This window comes from Wolffia australiana, chromosome 11 (assembly GCF_029677425.1).
Source record: "Wolffia australiana isolate 7733 chromosome 11, ASM2967742v1".
In the NCBI taxonomy this organism is placed as follows: Eukaryota; Viridiplantae; Streptophyta; class Magnoliopsida; order Alismatales; family Araceae; genus Wolffia; species Wolffia australiana.
The window spans coordinates 16787361-16806905 of record NC_135845.1 but is presented as its reverse complement, the minus strand read 5'-3'; the positions used below and the strand labels follow the sequence as shown (position 1 = coordinate 16806905).

Below are 19545 nucleotides of genomic sequence, written 5' to 3'. Positions count from 1 at the left end.
TAATAAATCAATTTTAAACCAATTTAATCCATTGGATTTAAATTGATTTATTTATTCATTTCGTTTTTAAACACGCCATGACGTGTCGCTCTCTCATTGGCTGGCGCATTTTGAATCCTCCTTTTTGCAGAAAAGTCCTTAAAAAGCCTGGAATTGCTGTTGGACGCCGCCCAAAAGTAATTGTGTAGATGTCCCTTGCGCACTCTCTCTCCTCTAGTTTCTCCTAAAAACATTAAAAATATATATTAAACAATTGCAATAAAACCCCATAACATTTTAAATCATATCTTTTCGCCTGCAACCACGACCGAGAGCTGTTTTGAGGGTATCATTGCAACAAATCTTTACAAAAAGGGCCTTCAAAGTTAAAAAAAAATGTTAATACTCTTTTTTTCTTATAGATATATCTTTTTTTCTAAAAAAAAGTATTTCTTCTTCAGATAAATCTCAGGAAAATCGTAAAAAATCCTTTAAAATCCTAGAAAATTCTAGAAAAATTACTGATACATCCCTGTACTGATAAATAACAAAATTAAATATTAAACTTGTCGTTTTCATTCAAAAGTAATCATTTCAAGCTCAAATAAATCCCTTAAAATTCATATAATTGATAGAAAATCAGGGGAAAATCATAAATTACTTGAAAATAGTATTTTCATGTAAATCAATGATAACAACCCTATTTTAAGCTCTTTAACTGCATAAAATTGTGCTTATAACATGAAATAAAGACCGAATTTAGGGTGTTATCAGACTTCATCGCATCATTGCCCGTGAGTTGTCACCTCTTATACCGAGGGTGGATAATCCCATCTTGACCACTCAATCGTCTTCGTGAACTCCTTAGTGCACCTGTACTAAGACTATTTAGAATCTCATGATTGGGGATGTGTAGGTCATAGCCAAAGTACAACCATCCGTCCACAAGATGTCTTTGGTGCCCAAGGTGTAAGGACCACTTACACAACTGTGATGTGAATCAATCTGATTCATAGTTTGATATAATGCGATTCAGGGATTCGTATAGATTAGTTCATTGAATTATTTCCATTAAAGAGCACCCACTATCTATCGTGTCTCTACACCAATGGCTATGGGACCTGCCATACTCATCATATGAGTGAGGCTAGGTAGTGTTATTCAATCCAGATAATTTGATATCCTTCTTGAGTATCCTTCTAATAGGAATATTTAGAACACATACTTAAAGACTAGTGATCTCCGTATTACGATCTCATCATAATTCACTAAGTTCGATCATGTATTCATGGACTTTATAATAAGCATTAGATGTGCACTATAATGAATATGTTCTATTAATAAATATCGAATGAGATATGGAATGTGCGATTGGCTTAGTGGCCACATATATTTCTATCATAAATTATGTTTTGAAACTCAAAGCCTTCAAGGACATCTTTAACCCTTATTTCTAGTTCATCAACTAGCATCATTGTCAGAAAAAGGGCATCATTGTGTGCATGATATTAATGTTATATATTCTCATTATTTTTAGTGTAGAGACACTTTAAAAGTGGACTTCAGAGGTATACCTCCTCACTTAGTCCTTAATTTTTTTTATAATGCAATGAGCTCATTTTTTTACATCGTGATTTAAGATCATAAGAAAATTGTGATCGTTATCATGCATATGAACAGTCATCTGGGAAATATTTTAATTTTCCTCCTAGCACATGTTTTCTTTATTCCTCCACAAGTTTTTTTCTGAAAATAATTATTATCATTATCATCATAAATATTCACTGCAATATGATTTGGTTCAAATTAGACTTCTTCATTTGATGATTCTCCAGAAAATGATCAGTTCTCAGAACATTATTCTTGGAGGCATAAAAAATGCATTAAACATGAACATCTTTTGCTAACGTAGTCTCTTCAATAATTTCCAAAAAATTATATCATGAATAGAGTGATTTAAATACAATAGGTGAAATATTTCAAAACTATCAGATGATATGAAAAGTCATTATCACCAAGATTTTTCTATGAATGTAGCTACTTTGAGAAAATCTAATTTGAACAAAATATGAAGATAATAAAAATCAAAATTTTGAAATTATTGACGATTACTAGGCTGAAATAGAATGATAGAAAATACAAATGGATAGTAGTTTAATTCCATTCATGTAAAATTGTCATTGTTTCAATTATAATCATGGAGATGGTTAATGTCTGGAAATAGAGGAGGGCAATGCCCTCTCATGATTAGGGATATGTGTCAATAAGTGCTGTAGTCGAGGCAACTGATGGAGATTTTACAATTGATGGTGTCACAGAGATGGAGGTGGATGCACAGCAATGAGTGGCACATGGTCCCGTCCACAACAGTGAAAAATTAGTCTATCGGTGATGATGATCGACGAAAAAGGAGGAAGAAGTGAGTCGGAAAGAAAGAAAGATCACACTAATCTCACGGGCATACACCACTAAAGGCTGAGTGATGTTTTTTCTCCGAATTTCTTGGTCTGAACATCACTCCTTCAATCCCTCCCTCTATGACTTACAAAAATATTTCTGGGTCCTAAAAATATAGTTTTGAAATATTCCTTGGTCTTATAAAAACTAGCCTTATGAAATATTTTTATAAGGCTGAGTGCAGGAGCGGACCCAAACAAGATTTTGAATGAGAAAATAAGTCTGCTAATTATAATTAAGAATAAAATTGTAGGGAGCCTTTTTTACAAGGATGGAGGGTTCTATTTATGGATCCAAATTGTAGGAGAGAATGATGGAACTATCCAAAAAAATCAGCCTCCAACACCTTCTTGGTCCTTAGATATCCTTGTTTGATTTGGAAGTATATGAACCATCTGATTTTCTCTCATCTTTAATTTTATTTCTCTGATTTTTATGGTGGATTTCCCGTGTGGAATTCACTTCTAAGAGTGGGAAAAAAATCAACAAATTTGTTGAACATTTGTTAAAAAATTAAATTTATATTTTCTGACTTGTAAAATTATTTTCTTTATGAATTTAGGGTCATAAAATTCCATCAAAATACCAGAATATTAGATCAGACTATCATTCTAAAAGTAAAATAACCTCTAAAATTTTTTAACTTAATCTAAGTTTACATTCTATGACTTATAAAAATATTTCATTTATAAATTTTACATTATATAATTATATTTAAATATCATAAAGTGTAGATCTATTAGAACTTCATTCTAAAAATGTAATGGATCAATTTAATCCTTCATCAGACGGATTTAGGATAATATCAATGATAATAAACACATAAAATACATGAAATTACAATGAAAATTCTGCTGCACGAGTTGAAATATTTTGTTAGTAATTTCATCTATTAACCAGATGTTAAACAACTGAAATATTGAATTCACATCCCAACAAATAAAAATTAAAAATGTTCCGCCAGTTTTTACAGAAATGTAAGGTAATACCAAGACATGAGAACGACATGTAAATGATTTATTAATGATTTATTACTAATTCAATGCCTTACAAGATTTTCATATAATCAAATTGATTAAGAATTAGATTGAGGTAACGCATTTGTATTTAAAAATGGGTAAATATATACAAATACAAGGAATACTGATCTCTGAGTTGAAGGCATTTTGGAAAGACTGAAGTATATTTGAGATAGTTAACACATGACAACTAAATGGCGTATGGATAAAGTTTTAATCATGGCCATGAGAAATTGCATATGTTTAACCATAAGAAGGCAAGGAATCCTGAGATTCTATATCTTGTTCCATTATATTTCATGTCCATTATTGCAGCATAATTTCCATAATTTTTAATAATATTATCAAGAAGTTGATGCATGAAATTTTATCATACTGTATGAATGTTAACTAGAATTCAAAATGTATTAAGTCAATCATTCATGAAAAATTCTTACCGATCCTATTAACATGAATCGTGTCTTAAGCTGATAGTATTCCTCTCTATATCAGTCTTATTGGATTGGATAGGGGTTATGTTTTCTCCCAAACAGTATTTTGTGTTTTTTCACATCAGTTCAAATCTAGTGTAGTACCCATGTATTAATATATTTATAGCACAACTTTTTCCTACGGTTATACAAGGCCCAGGTTCCATCAACTAACTTATTATGATAGTTATTTTAATTTTTTCAGTAAATTTCTTTATTAATAGATGCAGCAAAGTTTTTCCGGATATTATATTTCTTTAAACCAAATGTAGTTATTATGTTATTACTTGTGCTTTAAAAAAAATAAATTCTATGTATCATCATGAAGCCAGTAATAATATGTAATTTTGTTCACTTATAATGGTGGGGTTTACTCACATATTTGGATAAATCAGACAAAACAAAGGGTCAAAATTGTATGAAATTAACTACACAATATCTTCGTTTTGGGAAAAATACCCCAATCAGGAACTGAGTTCAGACAATCAACAGTCATGGTAAAAAAAGGACAACTTGGCCCGCCTCAAGACAACGATAAAATCATCTATGCGCTACACTTTTGAGTTGACTGGACTATTGACTGTCCATTGTGGAGCTTTATGATCCATAGTTTAATTCTAATAAAACAGAGTGTTCTGTAAAAAAAGGCATAGACCTCAGTAACTTTTCTTCTATATATATCCAAGAGATCCGTACTTGATTATTTGGTACAGATGAAGATTTCATACCCAGATATTGGATTCCAATGTCTAGGTCTCAGGTTTTAATATATGTCTCTGTCATCCCCCATCAACATCAATCCAGTCTTAATCAATATATGATGTTTCATATTATTTGTTAAATCAGCCCTTCATCTCCTGCTCTGCCAGAATATTAATATCACTACTCATCTAATTGTATTGCTAACTCTTAAGTGAATAATCAGTATAATTAGAATCTAAATCATAGAGTTCAAACGTTCACCTCATGTCCGTGTTCGTCTCAGTCAAATATGAATGTTTGTAAATGAACTTATACATATGCATACTGATTAGTTGAACTCTCGTTGATAATCAACAAGTTGTTGATAAAGTTAAATCAGACTACCTCACTGAGATATTCTTACTCTTCCAACAGATAAACTTTTGCATTTGTGTTTTCTGAGTTGTTAAAAAATTAACTTCACATAAATCCAAGAGATATATGTACACAAATTAACTATGTTGAGTGTTATATAACCAGATCAAATCTTCAATGTCATTACCAATTATACCATATTATAATTTTCTGCAATATGATCTTAGATATATCAGATATTTAAAGTCCATTTATACAATATTTTGCATCATGATACTATGAGGTTGCAGATATTTTCTTATATATCTAGTAAGTAATTTGCAAATAATATTTTGGATATTCCCATAATTTGAGATTGATTGGATGTATTCTTCTGATGTGAACAGAACAGAGAACTTTTGTCAAACTTTAAACTAGTAAGAACCGGAGTCAGTTTTCCTTTCTCTCTTTTGACTGATAAATTTGGAACAAATGTGACCAGATATTTGTTTTCACTGTTCAATGATAGTACTATAGTAGTTCCCAGAATTAGAAGTATTTGCCTTCTAACTCACAAAAGTGGAGCGGATTTAACCAGATGTAGTTTTATCATTCTTCATGTGTAATAAAAACAGAAGCAGATACGATTTTATCTTCTCAACTGATATTAACTGAAATGTTTTGGTTTTGGCTTTTCAACAACAAAACTTGAACTGATTCGTTTCATGGTGTATTCAACCGCAAAAGCACACTGGTTTATTTTGATTTCTTGACGGATAGAAATAAAGCTGGTTTATTCTTCGTTTTCCCACTGTTAAGAATTAATACATTCATCTTACAAAGAACACCGAAAGAACAAAAATATTTATCTAATTTAAGCAGATTCATTTTATCTTTTTAACCCATAAAACAGAAGGAGATCCCTAACTGTCGTTCAGTTCTGCTTCCTCACGGCTAACAAATAAAGTTCACTATCTTTACTCCTCTCTGTTACTGTTTCCTGCATATTTGTCGTTTGTAGTGGCATTTAAATATCAAAGATGCACGCTGATATACCCCACTATTCAACTTCTTAACCAAAGAAAGGTATTACTCTTTCACTATCTTTCTTTAACTGCGCAAAAAGAAATACCCTGACATTTATATATTTGCCACACCTTCACGCAAATTCAACTACGTGACAACTTACTTAAATTAACTTGAATAACAATTTCAACCAAAGCTCAACTTTAAGAGAAGAATTAATCAAAACTCATTATCATTTATTCCACAGAGACATCTGTGGGAAAGGAGGAATGAACGAGGCAGAGAAGACCGGCAGAGCAAGCAACCAACAAGCAAAGCACTCTTAGTGCAGGGGGTTCCGCTCAATGCCCAGTCTGTGTGCTGCAAAGAAAAATTAAGTCCAGAAATCCCAACACAGAGAACTTATTACAAAGAAAACATTTGTTGATGGTGATGAAGATGATGACAAAGATGATTTTTGGTGTGGGTCAACTTTAGTTTTCGGAACCGGTCTTGACGATGAAATTCTGGCGGCTGATGGGGTTCATGACCACCGGTGGGCCGGCAGTGCGAGGCCAGGCTTGGAGCCTCTGATCTGTGGCCTCCCGCCAACTTTTGTCTGACACCGTTGACGGAGTCGTCCCTGCAGTCAACAAAACCGGGCCCACATATCAGGTCAACCAATGATAAACAATATGTTATTACAGACGTCGATCCCGGCACTGACCTCCAAAGATCTTCTTATCAGCAATAAGGGTGTCGCACACATAAGCAACCACGAACGATCCGGCGAGGGCCCCGACAATGTACTTGGTCGACATCTCAATGGAACCCTGGAACGAATACATCTAGCTTGGTTGGTATCATTCAATAACTGAATCTTTCAACATATTCACAAACCAAGTCTTTAATTTCCATAAAAAAATTAAAGAAAAACCCAAATTAGAATATCTTCTAGGGTCTGATCACCTTTTGGTGATCTGAATCATGAATTATTCTAATATAGCAACGAAAATCTCCACCCAGATATCCTACCTCGCTCCCTCTTCCCAACACTGGTAAAAATAACAAGAATACAAAAATTGATTTACATTATACAATGAATACGCTTTTATACTTGGTCATTATTTTGATGGAACCGTAGATCCTGGTTGGCAGCACTCAAATCCAAAACTTAGGACAATTTCATAAATCATTTATTTCCATCTTCGGAGGCCTGATTACCTATTGGTGATATGATTCCTGATCTATGCCAACAGAGTATTTGGCGCCAATTCAATGGATCCCTAGAACGACTAAAGCTCTCTTTGTGGCATCATTCAAAACCCCAATCATTAGTGTTAGTGTGGACTTCTTCCCTATTATGTACTCTCTCTCCTACTTACTCTCCTAGGGTATAAATACCCTCTATGTACCCCTTTGGGTCCTTATGTCATTATCTTCTTCCTCCTTCAATCTAGGATCTTCTCCTCTCCCTCAACCCTTCTAGGGTTTCACATGGTATCAGAGCCCTTGGGCATCTGAGTATAGGGCTTGACATCACCCTAATCCCGGCGGAACTCCGGTGAACCAAAGCCCTGTTCGAATCTGCAGGAAGGGAAACCCTAACTTCCTGCAGAATCGACCCTGGTTCCACCGACGACCACCGCTTTTTGCGAAGACCGTCTCCCATCAGCGGAACCGCCGCCCGAGCCGCCAGATCCGAGCGGACCAGCCGCCCGAGCAGCAGCCCAGCGGACCAGCCGCCCGAGCCGCCAGTTCCGCGCGGACCAGCCGCCCGAGCAGCCGATCCGAGCGGACCAGCCGCCCGAGCCGCCAGCTCCGAGCGGACCAGCCGCCCGAGCAGCCAGCCCCGAGCGGACCAGCCGCCCGAGCCGCCAGCCCTGCACGGTCCAGCAGCCCGAGCGGACCAGTCGCTTCCGCGCGGACCAGCCGCCCGAGCAGCCGATCCGAGCGGACCAGCCGCCCGAGCTGCTAGCCCCGAGCGGACCAGCCGCCCGAGCCGCCAGCCCCGAGCGGACCAGCCGCCCGAGCCGCCAGCCCTGCACGGTCCCGCAGCCCGAGCAGCCGATCCGAGCGGACCAGCCGCCCGAGCCGCCAGACCCGAGAGGACCAGCCGCCCGAGCAGCCAGACCTGCACGGTCCAGCAGCCCGAGCAGCCCCGACCGCGGAACTGCCTGAGCAGCCAGCCCCGAGCGGACCCCTGACAGTCAACTGCCTGCCTGATGGCGGACGACAGTGTTGACCCTCCCGTCTCCGGCAATGCCAGCACCACAGTGGCCCCGCTAGTGCCGACGCCTGCTAGTGATTTTTCCGACGCTGATTTTCAGCGGGAACCGCTGTCGCACAAGGTGGTCCATCCTCTCCCGATGGTCCCGGAGTCGACCCTTCTCCGCGGCCCGAACATCCTTAACTGGCGTCGGTACATCGAGACCACCCTCAAGGCGCGCCAATTGTTCAAACACTGCATAGCCGACGCTACCGCCACCCATCCACACTTCGCGCATGGGAAGCCGAGGAAAATTTTATCATGGGCTGGCTGTACATTCACACTCTTGCTCCCGAGTTCCGTGACAAGTTCCCGCACCGACGACTGTGAAGGGTTTTGGGACCAGGCCGCTGCCTACTGTGGCCGTGATGGCGACAACTGGCGCCTGTTTAGCCTTGTCCAGCGCCCAAAACCTCCGTCAAGGCCAATTGTCCATTTCGGACTATGCCTTGGCCCACAAGAAGCTGTGGGAGGAAGTTGACTACTACCTGCCAACGGATGACCCGGCTTCCGTGTCCTATCAGAATACACTCCGCATCCGGCTCCTGGGATTCCTAAACGGCCTCAACAAAGAATACGATGACATTCGCCGTCGCGCCTCCATCGACGCGAGGACTCCGCCAATCGATGATCTCGCCAAGGAACTCCAGGAGGAGGAAAGTCACTTCCAGCTGCAGCAGGCTTCCGTCGAGCCCTCTCCCGACTCGACGGCTCTTCTCACTGCCATCGACTTCCTCCTCCACTTCCTCTTCCGCCTCTACTTCCGATCCGCCGCCTCCGCAGTGGTATGCAACTACTGCAACAAGCCCGCCACCGCAGTCGCTTTCTGCCGGCGCCGCAAGTTAGATAACGAGAAGAAGAAGGCAGCCGACCAAGGCCATGGTCGCAGCCACTCCGTCCTCCACGTCACCCATGGATCAGCTTCAGGCTGATGTGGCCCTTCTCCGCGAGCAGCTGGCCGCCATGCAGTCCCAGTCTTCCGCCCATTTTGGCGGTTTCGCGCGCATCTCTCCGGTGTCTGATCAGTGGTACTGTGGTCACGGCTCTCCACTCACCTCTGGTCTCGGATACAACCTGGGTGCTTGATTCGGGGGCTACCGATCACATGACCCCGTTCAACGACCGGTTTGTATCCTACGAGAGGCATAGTGGGAGTCGTACGGTTCTCACGGCCGGTGGTGGACGTCTCCGCGTGGCTGGTATCGGGGCAGTCTATGTTGACGGCCTCGGTGTTGTCCGCAACGCCCTTCACGCCCCGACCTGCGAGCCGTCCTCATGTCACCGCAGCGTCTGGTTGATTCAGTTTTTTGTTCGTTTCACCTCCAACCTGACGGCATGTTCCTTTCTGACAAGGGGGGGCGGACTACAGCCATTAGACGCGAGAATGGGCTGCTGCTGTTGGACGATGGGGGCCGCTCGCAGTGCTTCTTGGTACCTCGTAGCCTCCGTCCGGTTGACGAGCAGCGCCGTGCACGGCTCCAGTTGGCTCATCAGCGCCTGGGTCATCCTCCGCTTTCCACTTTGAAGCGTTTATTTCCGTCGTTGTGTACTGGACTAGACCTACAGACCGTTGTTTGCGGCTTGTCAGTTGGCCAAGCATCGACGATCCACGCTTTCTCCGTCTGTGTCCCAAAGCTCGACGCCGTTTTTCCGCGTTCATAGTGATGTTTGGGGACCGGCCCCACAGGCGAGCCTAAAGGGCCATCGCTATTTTTTGATTCTCGTCGATGAGGCGACCCGCTACACGTGGACCTACCTGCTGGCGGCGAAATCTGAGGTTCCTGCCTCCGTCCGTCACTTCTGTGCCGTCGTCCAGACTCAGTTCGGCCGCGGCATTCAGCGATTCCGGTCCGACAACGCCCGCGATTTCGTCAATGCCGATCTCGCCTCCTACTTTGCCGAACGGGGTATTCTTCATGAATCTCGTGTGGCGACCCGAGCAGAACGGCATGGCTGAGCGTCGCATTGGCTATGTCACCTCCACGGCCCGGACACTCTTGCTGAACTACCAGGTACCCTGGTCGTATTGGGGTGATGCGGTGTTAACGAGCACGCAACTCGTCAACCGCATTCCCTCCGATATCTTGGGGTTCCACAGTCCCCTTGATCGGATGATTGAGGCCTTCCCCGGCGTGCCTCTTCGGACCGGCCTGCTCCCTCGCGTCTTCGGCTGCACTGCCTATGTGCATGACACGTCTCCTTCCCGCACGAAGCTCGACGCTCGTGCCCTCCGGTGCGTGTTTGTGGGTTATGCCTCCCTTCAAAAAGGCTACCGTGTTATCACCCACCTTCTCGGAGGTATTTCATCTCGCAACGCCACCTTTGCCGAACATGAGTCCTATTTCGTGACCCCTCATCCCGCCTCTCGTTGGATGAGGCTCTGCGGCTCCCCACTTAGAGCCGCTTTCCTATTGCGGGCCCACTGCTCCCTTGCCCTCCTCCATTGTTTCTCCCCACTTGATCGGCCTTCCATTCCAGTGGCTTCTTCTCCTACGGGTCGCCGGAGCACTCCTCCACTTCCCCTTACCCCTTCCGGCATCCTTGCCACCTCGCCTACCCCGTTAGCGGTTCCGCCACTACCGCCGACACCTCCTCCCCCGCGGCTCCTCTCTCCCGGTGTGTCGTCATCCACACCTCTTGGGAGTCGCCCTCTCTCTCCTGGATTCTTCTCCATTCCCGAGGAGTCTCCGTCTCCACTCGCTTCGCTCTACCATCGGACGATCCTTCCCTGTCTCTCCCGATGATGACGATCAGTTGGGATGGCCTATCGCCTTCGGAAGGGGGTACGCGAGTGCACCCGCACTCGCGCTATCCCCTGTCCCACTATATCTCCTTCGACCGGCTGAGTACTTCCTACCGGCTGTTTCTCACTCGCATCGAAGTCGGACCCCATTCCACGCCGCCTAGCCGATGCTATCGCTTCTCCTCATTGGAAAGCGGCGATGGACGAGGAGATGCAGTCCCTGCTCAAGAACCACACTTGGGATGTTGTCCCACTCCCTCCTGGCAAGCGGGCGGTGGGTTGCGAGTGGCTTCCCACCGAAAAACATCATGCTGATGGCACCTCGAGCGCTACATAAGTCGCGCCTCGTGGCCCGAGGGTTCACTCAGTCCTACGGCGTGGACTACTGAGACATTCTCACCGTGGGCGAAGATGGACACCGTCCGTCTTATCTTGGCAGTGGCTGCTCACTTCCACTGGGGTATCCGACAGTTCGACGTGAAGAACGCTTTTCTCCATGGCGACTTGACGGAAGAAGTTTACATGCAGCCACCTCCGGGGTATGCCCTCGGCCCTCCTGGCACCGTCTGCCGACTGCGGAAGTCTCTTTATGGACTCAAGCAGTCTCCGCGGATGTGGTTCGGACGGTTCTCTTCCGTGATGAAGACCGAGGGCTACACCCAGAGCAACGGCGATGCGTCGCTGTTCTTCCGCCATTCTCCCGCCGGCGTCTCCATCCTGGCTGTATATGTTGACGATATTCTTATCACCGGCTCCGATTCTGCAGAGGCGACTCGCCTTGGTATTGCTCTGGCCAAGGAGTTCGAGGTTAAGGCCCTTGGGCCTCTCCGCTACTTCCTCGGCCTTGAGGTGGCATACGCCCCCCGGGGCATCTTTGTGTCTCAGCAGAAGTACGCCGTTGACTTGCTGGCCCTTGCGGGCATGACGGAGTGTGCGCCAGTGAGTACTCCCATTGACCCAAACGTGAAGTTGGGTGCAGGGGACGACTCGCCTGTGGTGAATTCCTTCCAGTATCAGCAGCTGGTGGGGAAACTCCTCTATTTGACGCACACCAGACCGGATATCAGCTTCGCCGTCAATCTTCTCAGCCAGTTTATGCACTCACCGCGGGAGATCCATCGCCAGGCAGCATATCGGGTACTTGCGTACCTTAAAGGTTGCCCCGGGAAGGGATTGCTCTTCCCACGGAGTACGGATCGGACAGTGAAGGTGTACACCGACGCTGATTTCGCCGGTTCGATTGTGGATTATCGCTCCACGACTGGGTACTGCATTTTTCTGTTTGGCAGTCTTGTCACGTGGAAGAGCAGCAAGCAGGACAAGGTGTCCCGCTCCAGTGCTGAAGCCGAGTACCGGGCACTCGCCGATGGGGCCTCTGAGGGCCAATGGATCTACGGCATTCTCCATGACCTTCGGGTGGAGTACTCCGGCCCGATCCATTTCTACTGCGACAACAAGTCGGCGATTGCGTTGGCCCAGAACCCTGGCCAGCAGGGAAAGATCAAGCACATGGAGCGCAACCGCTACTTCTTCAAGGAGCGGATGGACGAAGGCATCTTCGACCTTGACTTTGTTGCCTCCGCGGATCAAGCCGCGGATGTCCTCACCAAAGGACTGTCCCGGCCCCTGCTTCAACGTGCGGTGTCCAAGCTCGGCATGGACGACATCCATACTTCGCCATGGGGGTGTTAGTGTGACTTCTTCCCTATTATGTACTCTCTCCTACTTACTCTCCTAGGGTATAAATACCCTCTATGTACCCCTTTGGGTCCTTATGTCATTATCTTCTTCCTCCTTCAATCTAGGATCTTCTCCTCTCCCTCAACCCTTCTAGGGTTTCACAATTAGAGAATTTTAGACACTTTCTAAATGATTTCTTTCCATCATAACTTCACAAGCACCCAAAAAGGAAGATCATCTTAGGTCTGATCACCTCTTAGCGAAGATCTTCGGAGGTCTATTAACCTCTTCATGATCTGATTCGTGAATTATGCAAACTGCATACTTGGCCCCCAATATGATGGAACAATTGTACGAATGCACTTCTAATAGTTGGCATCATTCGAAAGATGAATGTAGACAATTTCAGAACCTTTGTAAATGATTTCTTTCAACGGTAACGTCATAATAAAAAAAAAATTAGAAGATCTTCGTGATCTGATTCGTGATTTTTTTTCAATTATGTACTTGGCCGCCAATTGGATGGAACCCCAGAACGAATAAACCTAACTTGATTACCAGCATTCGAAGAATCGTGGGAAAATTTCAGAACCTTTACAAATCTTCTCTTTCCATCATAATCTCATGGCAATCCAAACAGGAAGATCTTCGGAGGTCTGATCATCTCTTCGTAATCTGACTCGTAATTTCGCCAATTATATATTTGGACGCCATGTCGTAATAAATCTGTCTTGATCGGCATCATTCAGAACCCGAATCTTTCGACAATTCCAGAGCCATTCTTAATGATTTGTTTTTCTCGTCATAACCACAAAGAACTTCAAAAATATATCAAAATTAAAAATTTACACGAACAATCGGGTACCTCCGGCAGCGGAAGCAGAGCGGGATGTCGACGGCGGCGGTGCAAAGCGGAGGTGGCGGAGGAGCAGGGAACGGGCGGGGGACGCTAGGGCTGGGATCTGGTTGGGAAGAAGAGCACGACGAGTTAGAAAACTCATAAAACTGGGCCAGAACGCGTCCTCCGTCCCGTCATCCGGCATATTGGCCGCTCAGGATGCCACGTATCCGTGACTTCGTCCCGTCCGACGGAAAACTATACCTTTAGCAAAATAAACCACATGTTCTTCAAAATAAATATTACTTTAATATAAATTTTAATGTAAATATATATACTGTGAACATAAATGTAAATATGTTAAGAATAAGTGAGATGATTAATTTAAATATAAAGGTTATTTGATAAATCTTCTCATTTTCCTATGGAGGTGGAGCGTAAAACCTATTGGGCTATAAAAGACTTGAAAATTCTCATTAAATGATGGATGAAAAAGTAGAATGCTCCTGTTTTATGAATTACAGGATATGTAGGAGAAAACTTGTGAAATCCTTCTTACTTCTTGCCTCGATTTCTTATTTTTTCCTTTTCTTTTTTGTGTGTTTTTCTTATGTTTCTTTGAATAAATTTCCCTTTTCAATAAGAGCTAATCACTGTGAAATCAATGCACCAAGGCATGATGCGTGGAGAATCAAATAATTCTTTTATTTACAGTTCTTTCAGTTTTGAATTTAACCATTCGTCATACATTGAGTTCCATGGATAAAAGAGTAAAGGGAAGTTATTCTATGACTTTATAGCATGTATGATGCATTGAGTCATGCATAAAATAGTAAGGATGAGTTATTATATGAATTCGTACACTAGCTTAATTAAAGTCAAAGGGATGAAGAACTATAACCCTTGCATTAAGTGATGAGTGACTTGTGTGAAGCCCCACATCATCATTGACTTTCATACGCCAACCCTACTTATGTGTCTTGATTACCCACAATGAGGATCTCATATTGGTACTGGGGTGCTGATAACATGTAATTTATAGTATTACTTTCATGCATATTGCATTTCTATTTGCACTTCTATGATAATAATTCCACGTTATCATATTAAAAATGAAACAAATTTGTCTTTAGTATGTTCTCCTGAATTTTCCTGATTTTTACTATTTGTCTGTATTTTCTAGAAATTATTAAGAGGAGAACATGAAGAAAAGGGCTCTAAAACAACTCTCGGTAGTTTTTGCAGGTGTAAATCTGTTATTTTATTGAAGTTTTCATTGTATTCTATTTCCATCCATATGGATGGTTTGATGAGAGGAGCCCCCAAACTAAAGAAAATTAAGGAATACTCAAAGGCAAAAGTGGAATTGTCTCACCCCTTTACCCTAGATATAAAACCCTATCTTCTCCCTCTTTTTTCATTCTTGGATGCTCGACCATAGTCTGCACTCGGAGGGAAGCTCTCCTTGGATAAAGTATTTTTCTGGTATTTAATTTGATGTTTAGTTTCCATCTTCATAGATCTTGAGGTGTGCTCTCCTAAATTGCCTTGGCTAGGGCAAAATGTACTAACCCTTGTCTTGATTCATGAAGGAAGTTTGCTAATGACTGAATTCTATATCCAGATAGAAGAATACTATATAAATTAGATAAATTATATATTCCTCACTTACCTCTAAATCCCCACACTCTTCACCATCCACTACTGTTTAAGAACCCTACAGTAAGTACTCTCTTTATCTCATTAGACTTCTGATTCTGGACCTTCTTTTAGGGATCAGAGTGAATGATGTGAGGACCTTTATTATCTTAATACTATCTCATCTGTCCTACACCCCTCTGCTCAATTGTCTTCCCTTATGATGTTTAAGGATCTATCTTTTAAAAAAATAATAATAATCATCCCCATTTAACCTTGGAAATATCATCTGCACTGAAGATCATATACTATCAAGATTAAATCTACTAAAACTACATTCTGTATAGCTTGAATTAAATCCTTTAACTCTACCTCCCTGTGGGAGACCCCTCTACTCATCATGTACATCTTAAGATAGAGGGTTTATTACAAATATTATTGTATGAGTTGATTACAAACAATGGTAGTAATTAACCTAGTTATTACAATAAAATTCTGCTTATGAATTGGCGCCATTGCTGGGGAGGCAAAAGCGAGGAGTTTATTTTGATCTACTTAGTATAACTTAGTTGTGAAAATTTTATTTTCTTTTGGAGAAGAGACTTAAATGCTTATATTTAAAATTTATTTTTACTCTCAAATTTGAAATTGGTACACATATCTGCATAACAGTTTATTGATTTCTTAATTGTGCTGAATTGATTGATGAAATTGAGATCCCGAACACAAAAAAGAATCTATAGTTGAAATCCTCAATTTAGATAGTTTTGAAGAAACTTTAGGTGTAGACCCTAGGCCTGCATCTTCTAAAGAAAAGATACCTAAATCAGATAATCATGTGGATCCTAAGGGAAACAATGCAGGACGTCCTGAAATTGCTCCTAGAAAAGGGAGAAGAAGATTGAGGGATTGTTCACTTCCCTCAGAACCAACCTCTCTCATCATCCTCTCTGCACCTATTCCACATGATGTTTTGTTCAAGATGGATGCACAACAGTACTTGATCTCACCTCATTTTATGGGAAAGGTGAATGAAGAGCCATCTATTTTTTGGAGACATTCTATGAGGCATGTGATACTTGCAATTTCCCTAGTGTAAAGACGGAAGTAGTGTGAATGAAATTGTTCCCTCATGCCTTAAAAGATATGGCAAAGTATTGATTTAGAACTTTCGGAGTGAATTTCAGTCTTGAAGTGAAATGGAGGAAACATTTCTAAAAAAAAATTATTCTGTGTCTAGAACTAATTCTTCCAGGAGAGAAATTAGAGCTTTTAGACAAGGTAATGATACCTACACTGAGGTATGGGAGAGATTCATGGGATTGCAAAGAAAATGCCCCCACCATAGCATATCTTCATGGGAATTGGCCCAATTTTTCTGATGGTCTAAATGAAGTAGATATAAGGAGAATGGATATGCTTAGCGTAGAGTCTTTTGCAGATATATTTGAGGATGAGGCATTGTCTTTCCTTCAGAAACAAGCTGAGGAGTTTGCATGCCAAAAAGAGGTACAAGATTATGAGAGAGTAGCACCTAGAAGAGGTGGACTAATACAAATAAAGGCAACAGAACCAGAATTTAAATTTGATAGATTGGAAAGACAGATGGGGGAAATTGAGAAGGCAATACAAACCACATGTACATTAGGGAAATGGGCAACAACTCCACGTACAAATCCATTGAACAAAAAGCAAGGTCTATTTCCAACTCAAGCACAAGTAAATCCTAGAAATGTGGTTAATGTGGAAATTAATTTTGTTGATGACAATGATAAGGAACCACATAGTAAAATCATGGTGCAAAAGCATGCAAGCTATGTTATCTTGTTATAAAATACATCTTTACTTAGTTCTTTTAGTAATAATGAAAGCATGCATGCAATTTCCCATCTTATGAATGGTAGAGTTCTACTTGATCCTCATAAGTCTAGCATCACCCATGAAGGAGAAAATTTAGGAGATCAGCAAAATGAGGGAGAAAAGAAACCAGTTGAAGAAGAACCTATTAGGGGGAAACCAGATTCTGATGCATACAAACCACATGTACAATTTCCTAGTGCCCTCACAACTAAAGAGGATCAGAAAAGGGAGACCCAACTCCTAGAATATCTTGAGGATGCAACTATCAAAATTCCAGTTTTAAAGGCTATACAACACATCCCTTATCATTCAAAATATTTGAATAGTTTATTTTCTCCCTCTAGGAAAGTCAAAAGGATCCAACTATCAGAGAGTATAAGTTCAATACTTAGAAGTGAAATTCCAAAGAAGAAAGATATAGGGTCCCCCTAAATTAAATGTGAAATCAGAGTGAGGATTTTTAATAGAGCCTTATTAGATTCAGGGGTTAGTGTAAATATTATGCCAAAAGCTTTGTATGATGCATTCAAGTTTGGGGAATTAAAACTAGTAAATATGGAGCTCCAATTGGGAAATATATCTATAAATAAACCTCAAGGAAATTTAGTAGATGTAATTATGAAGGTAGTTAATTATCATTTTCCTGTCGATTTTATTGTAGCAGATGTAAAGATTGTAGATAATATTAGTCATGCCCCAATCATCTTAGGGTGACCATTTCTAGCTACAGCTTGGGCAATTGCTGATTGTGGGGAAGGAAAAATCAGGTTGAGGTTAGGAAATGAAGAAGAGCAATTACCTATCTCGCATTTAATGAAATCACAACTGGGCGTCTATGAAGATGTGAATTCGTGTTTAGTGGATGAAGATGATGGTATGAACTCTAGCCTTAGTATTTCAAAATTATTTAGTATTGAAGAGAGTATGTCATATCAAGATGATAATAGGGTATTGAAGGATCCCACATTCAAGCCTTGTATAGAGAGTATTTCACACGTGGAAATTGACCTTAACCCATTGCCTTCCTCTTTGAAATATGCCTTCTTAGGATAAAACTCCTCTTTGCCTGTTACCACTTCATCATCATTAAATTCAGAACAAGAAGGAAAATGATTAAAGGTATTAAAAAAATATAATAAATCACTTGCATAGACAATAGATGACATCAAAGGGATTAGTCCAAAAGTCTGCCAGGACAAAATTTTCACCAACAAAAATTTTACCCCTATGGTACAACATCAGAGAAGGCTAGATATCCCTCTTTATGAGTTTTATAGCAAGAAATACAAAATGGTTTAAGGCATACTTTGTATACCCATTATCAAATAGTCCATGGGTTAGCCCTATCCACGTAGTTCTAAAGAAAACTGGGGTAACAGTCCCAAAAAATGAGAAGGGGAGAAGAAATTCAAATGAAAATTGCTTCTAGAAGGAAGCTAAATGAAGCTACCTAGAAAGACCACTGTCCCTTTCCCATAAGAGTCAAATTTTAGAGAAACTATCTAGACAAAAGATCTATTGCTTTCTGGATGGTTACTTTGGTTACAACCCGATTAGCTTCCATGAACATGATCAGGAGAAGACTACCTTCTGATGTTGGACGGCGTCGGAGACGTCGTCCGGTCGACACCGAATATGGTCGACGATGGCGACGTCCGACGGGAAATACTAAATGTAAATAAGCTACGATATAATGCAAGATGCGACGACTTTGGTATGTTCAAGTGCCGCCTAGCTAGAAGTACTGAATCCTGGGCCCCACGGAGTCACCCGGTGGTGGGAGGGTAGACCCCTCGAGCCTCGTCCGAAGGGACGAGGACGACTACTGCACCGTATGGAGTAACTCCGCCCGGATGCCCACACGTGATGGGCGAGCCTGACTCGTACCAAGGAAAGACGCTCAAGATTTCGTAGTTCATGCTCAACCCTCTCACCTATATCTAACCTGAGCGCGGTGGAGGCAATCAGAGAATATACTGCAGAGACAGGCGGGCTGGGAAACGACGTACCTCGTCGGGGCCCACAGGTCGGAGTCCTTCTGCACTGATGCGTCCGAGCAGTCGTGGGGTGAAGACTGCGAGGAGAGCTGCCGGGGAAGGTGCCGGCGAGGTGTGACAGCCTCGGCTGGAGCAAATGATCAGGGGACGGCTGAGGAGGGAGATGCGCCAAGGCGGTGTGTCAACACCAAATCGATTCACGTAGAAATTCAGCAGAGTCAACCACTCTTGGCGGGAGTGCTGGAGGGGGCGGCGAAGCTGGGAAATGGGTCCCCAACTAGAGCATCCGGCCCCCGCGAGCGGCATCAGAACTGCACGCGAAGTGCCTCACAGTCTGTCATGGACTCAGAGCGTCGGTAGGGCCGAAGCCCTAGTGCCACGGACTTGGGCAGGTCGTCTGGCTACTGACCCAGATGGTTACATCCAGGGGTGGGGGTGTGGCACCCACGTCCTCGACCGATAGGATTTTCATTCGAACAGGGCCTCCGTCGAGGGGAGAAGAGGAGATGCGCGACCGGGAATTCTCCTGATCGCCTGTCCTTCCCGTCGTGGAAT

The 19545-nt window shown here is 42.5% G+C and overlaps 1 protein-coding gene and 1 non-coding gene across 2 annotated transcripts; both read right to left on the bottom strand.

Annotated features, from left to right (window-relative positions):
* Nucleotides 1-6359: 6359 nt before the first annotated feature.
* Nucleotides 6360-13672, bottom strand: LOC144709620 (uncharacterized). Its single transcript, XM_078583204.1, has 3 exons — nucleotides 13523-13672; nucleotides 6693-6798; nucleotides 6360-6608 (listed from the first exon to the last, which is right to left on the bottom strand). The coding sequence occupies exons 2-3, from the start codon at nucleotides 6784-6786 to the stop codon at nucleotides 6460-6462; spliced, it is 243 nt and encodes an 80-aa protein (XP_078439330.1). The 5' UTR covers nucleotides 6787-6798; nucleotides 13523-13672; the 3' UTR covers nucleotides 6360-6459.
* A 2706-nt stretch (nucleotides 13673-16378) lies between these two features.
* LOC144709951 (small nucleolar RNA R71) lies at nucleotides 16379-16484 on the bottom strand. Its single transcript, XR_013583166.1, has one exon. It is a non-coding gene; the product is annotated as a small nucleolar RNA R71 (small nucleolar RNA).
* Nucleotides 16485-19545: the final 3061 nt, after the last annotated feature.

Coding starts and splice junctions, on each gene's coding strand:
- LOC144709620 (XM_078583204.1), bottom strand. CDS start 6,786: ATGTCGACCAAGTACATTGTCGGGGCCCTCGCCGGATCGTTCGTGGTT. Junction 6,609..6,692: donor TGATAAGAAGATCTTTGGAG/GTCAGTGCCGGG, acceptor TGTTGACTGCAG/GGACGACTCCGTCAACGGTG.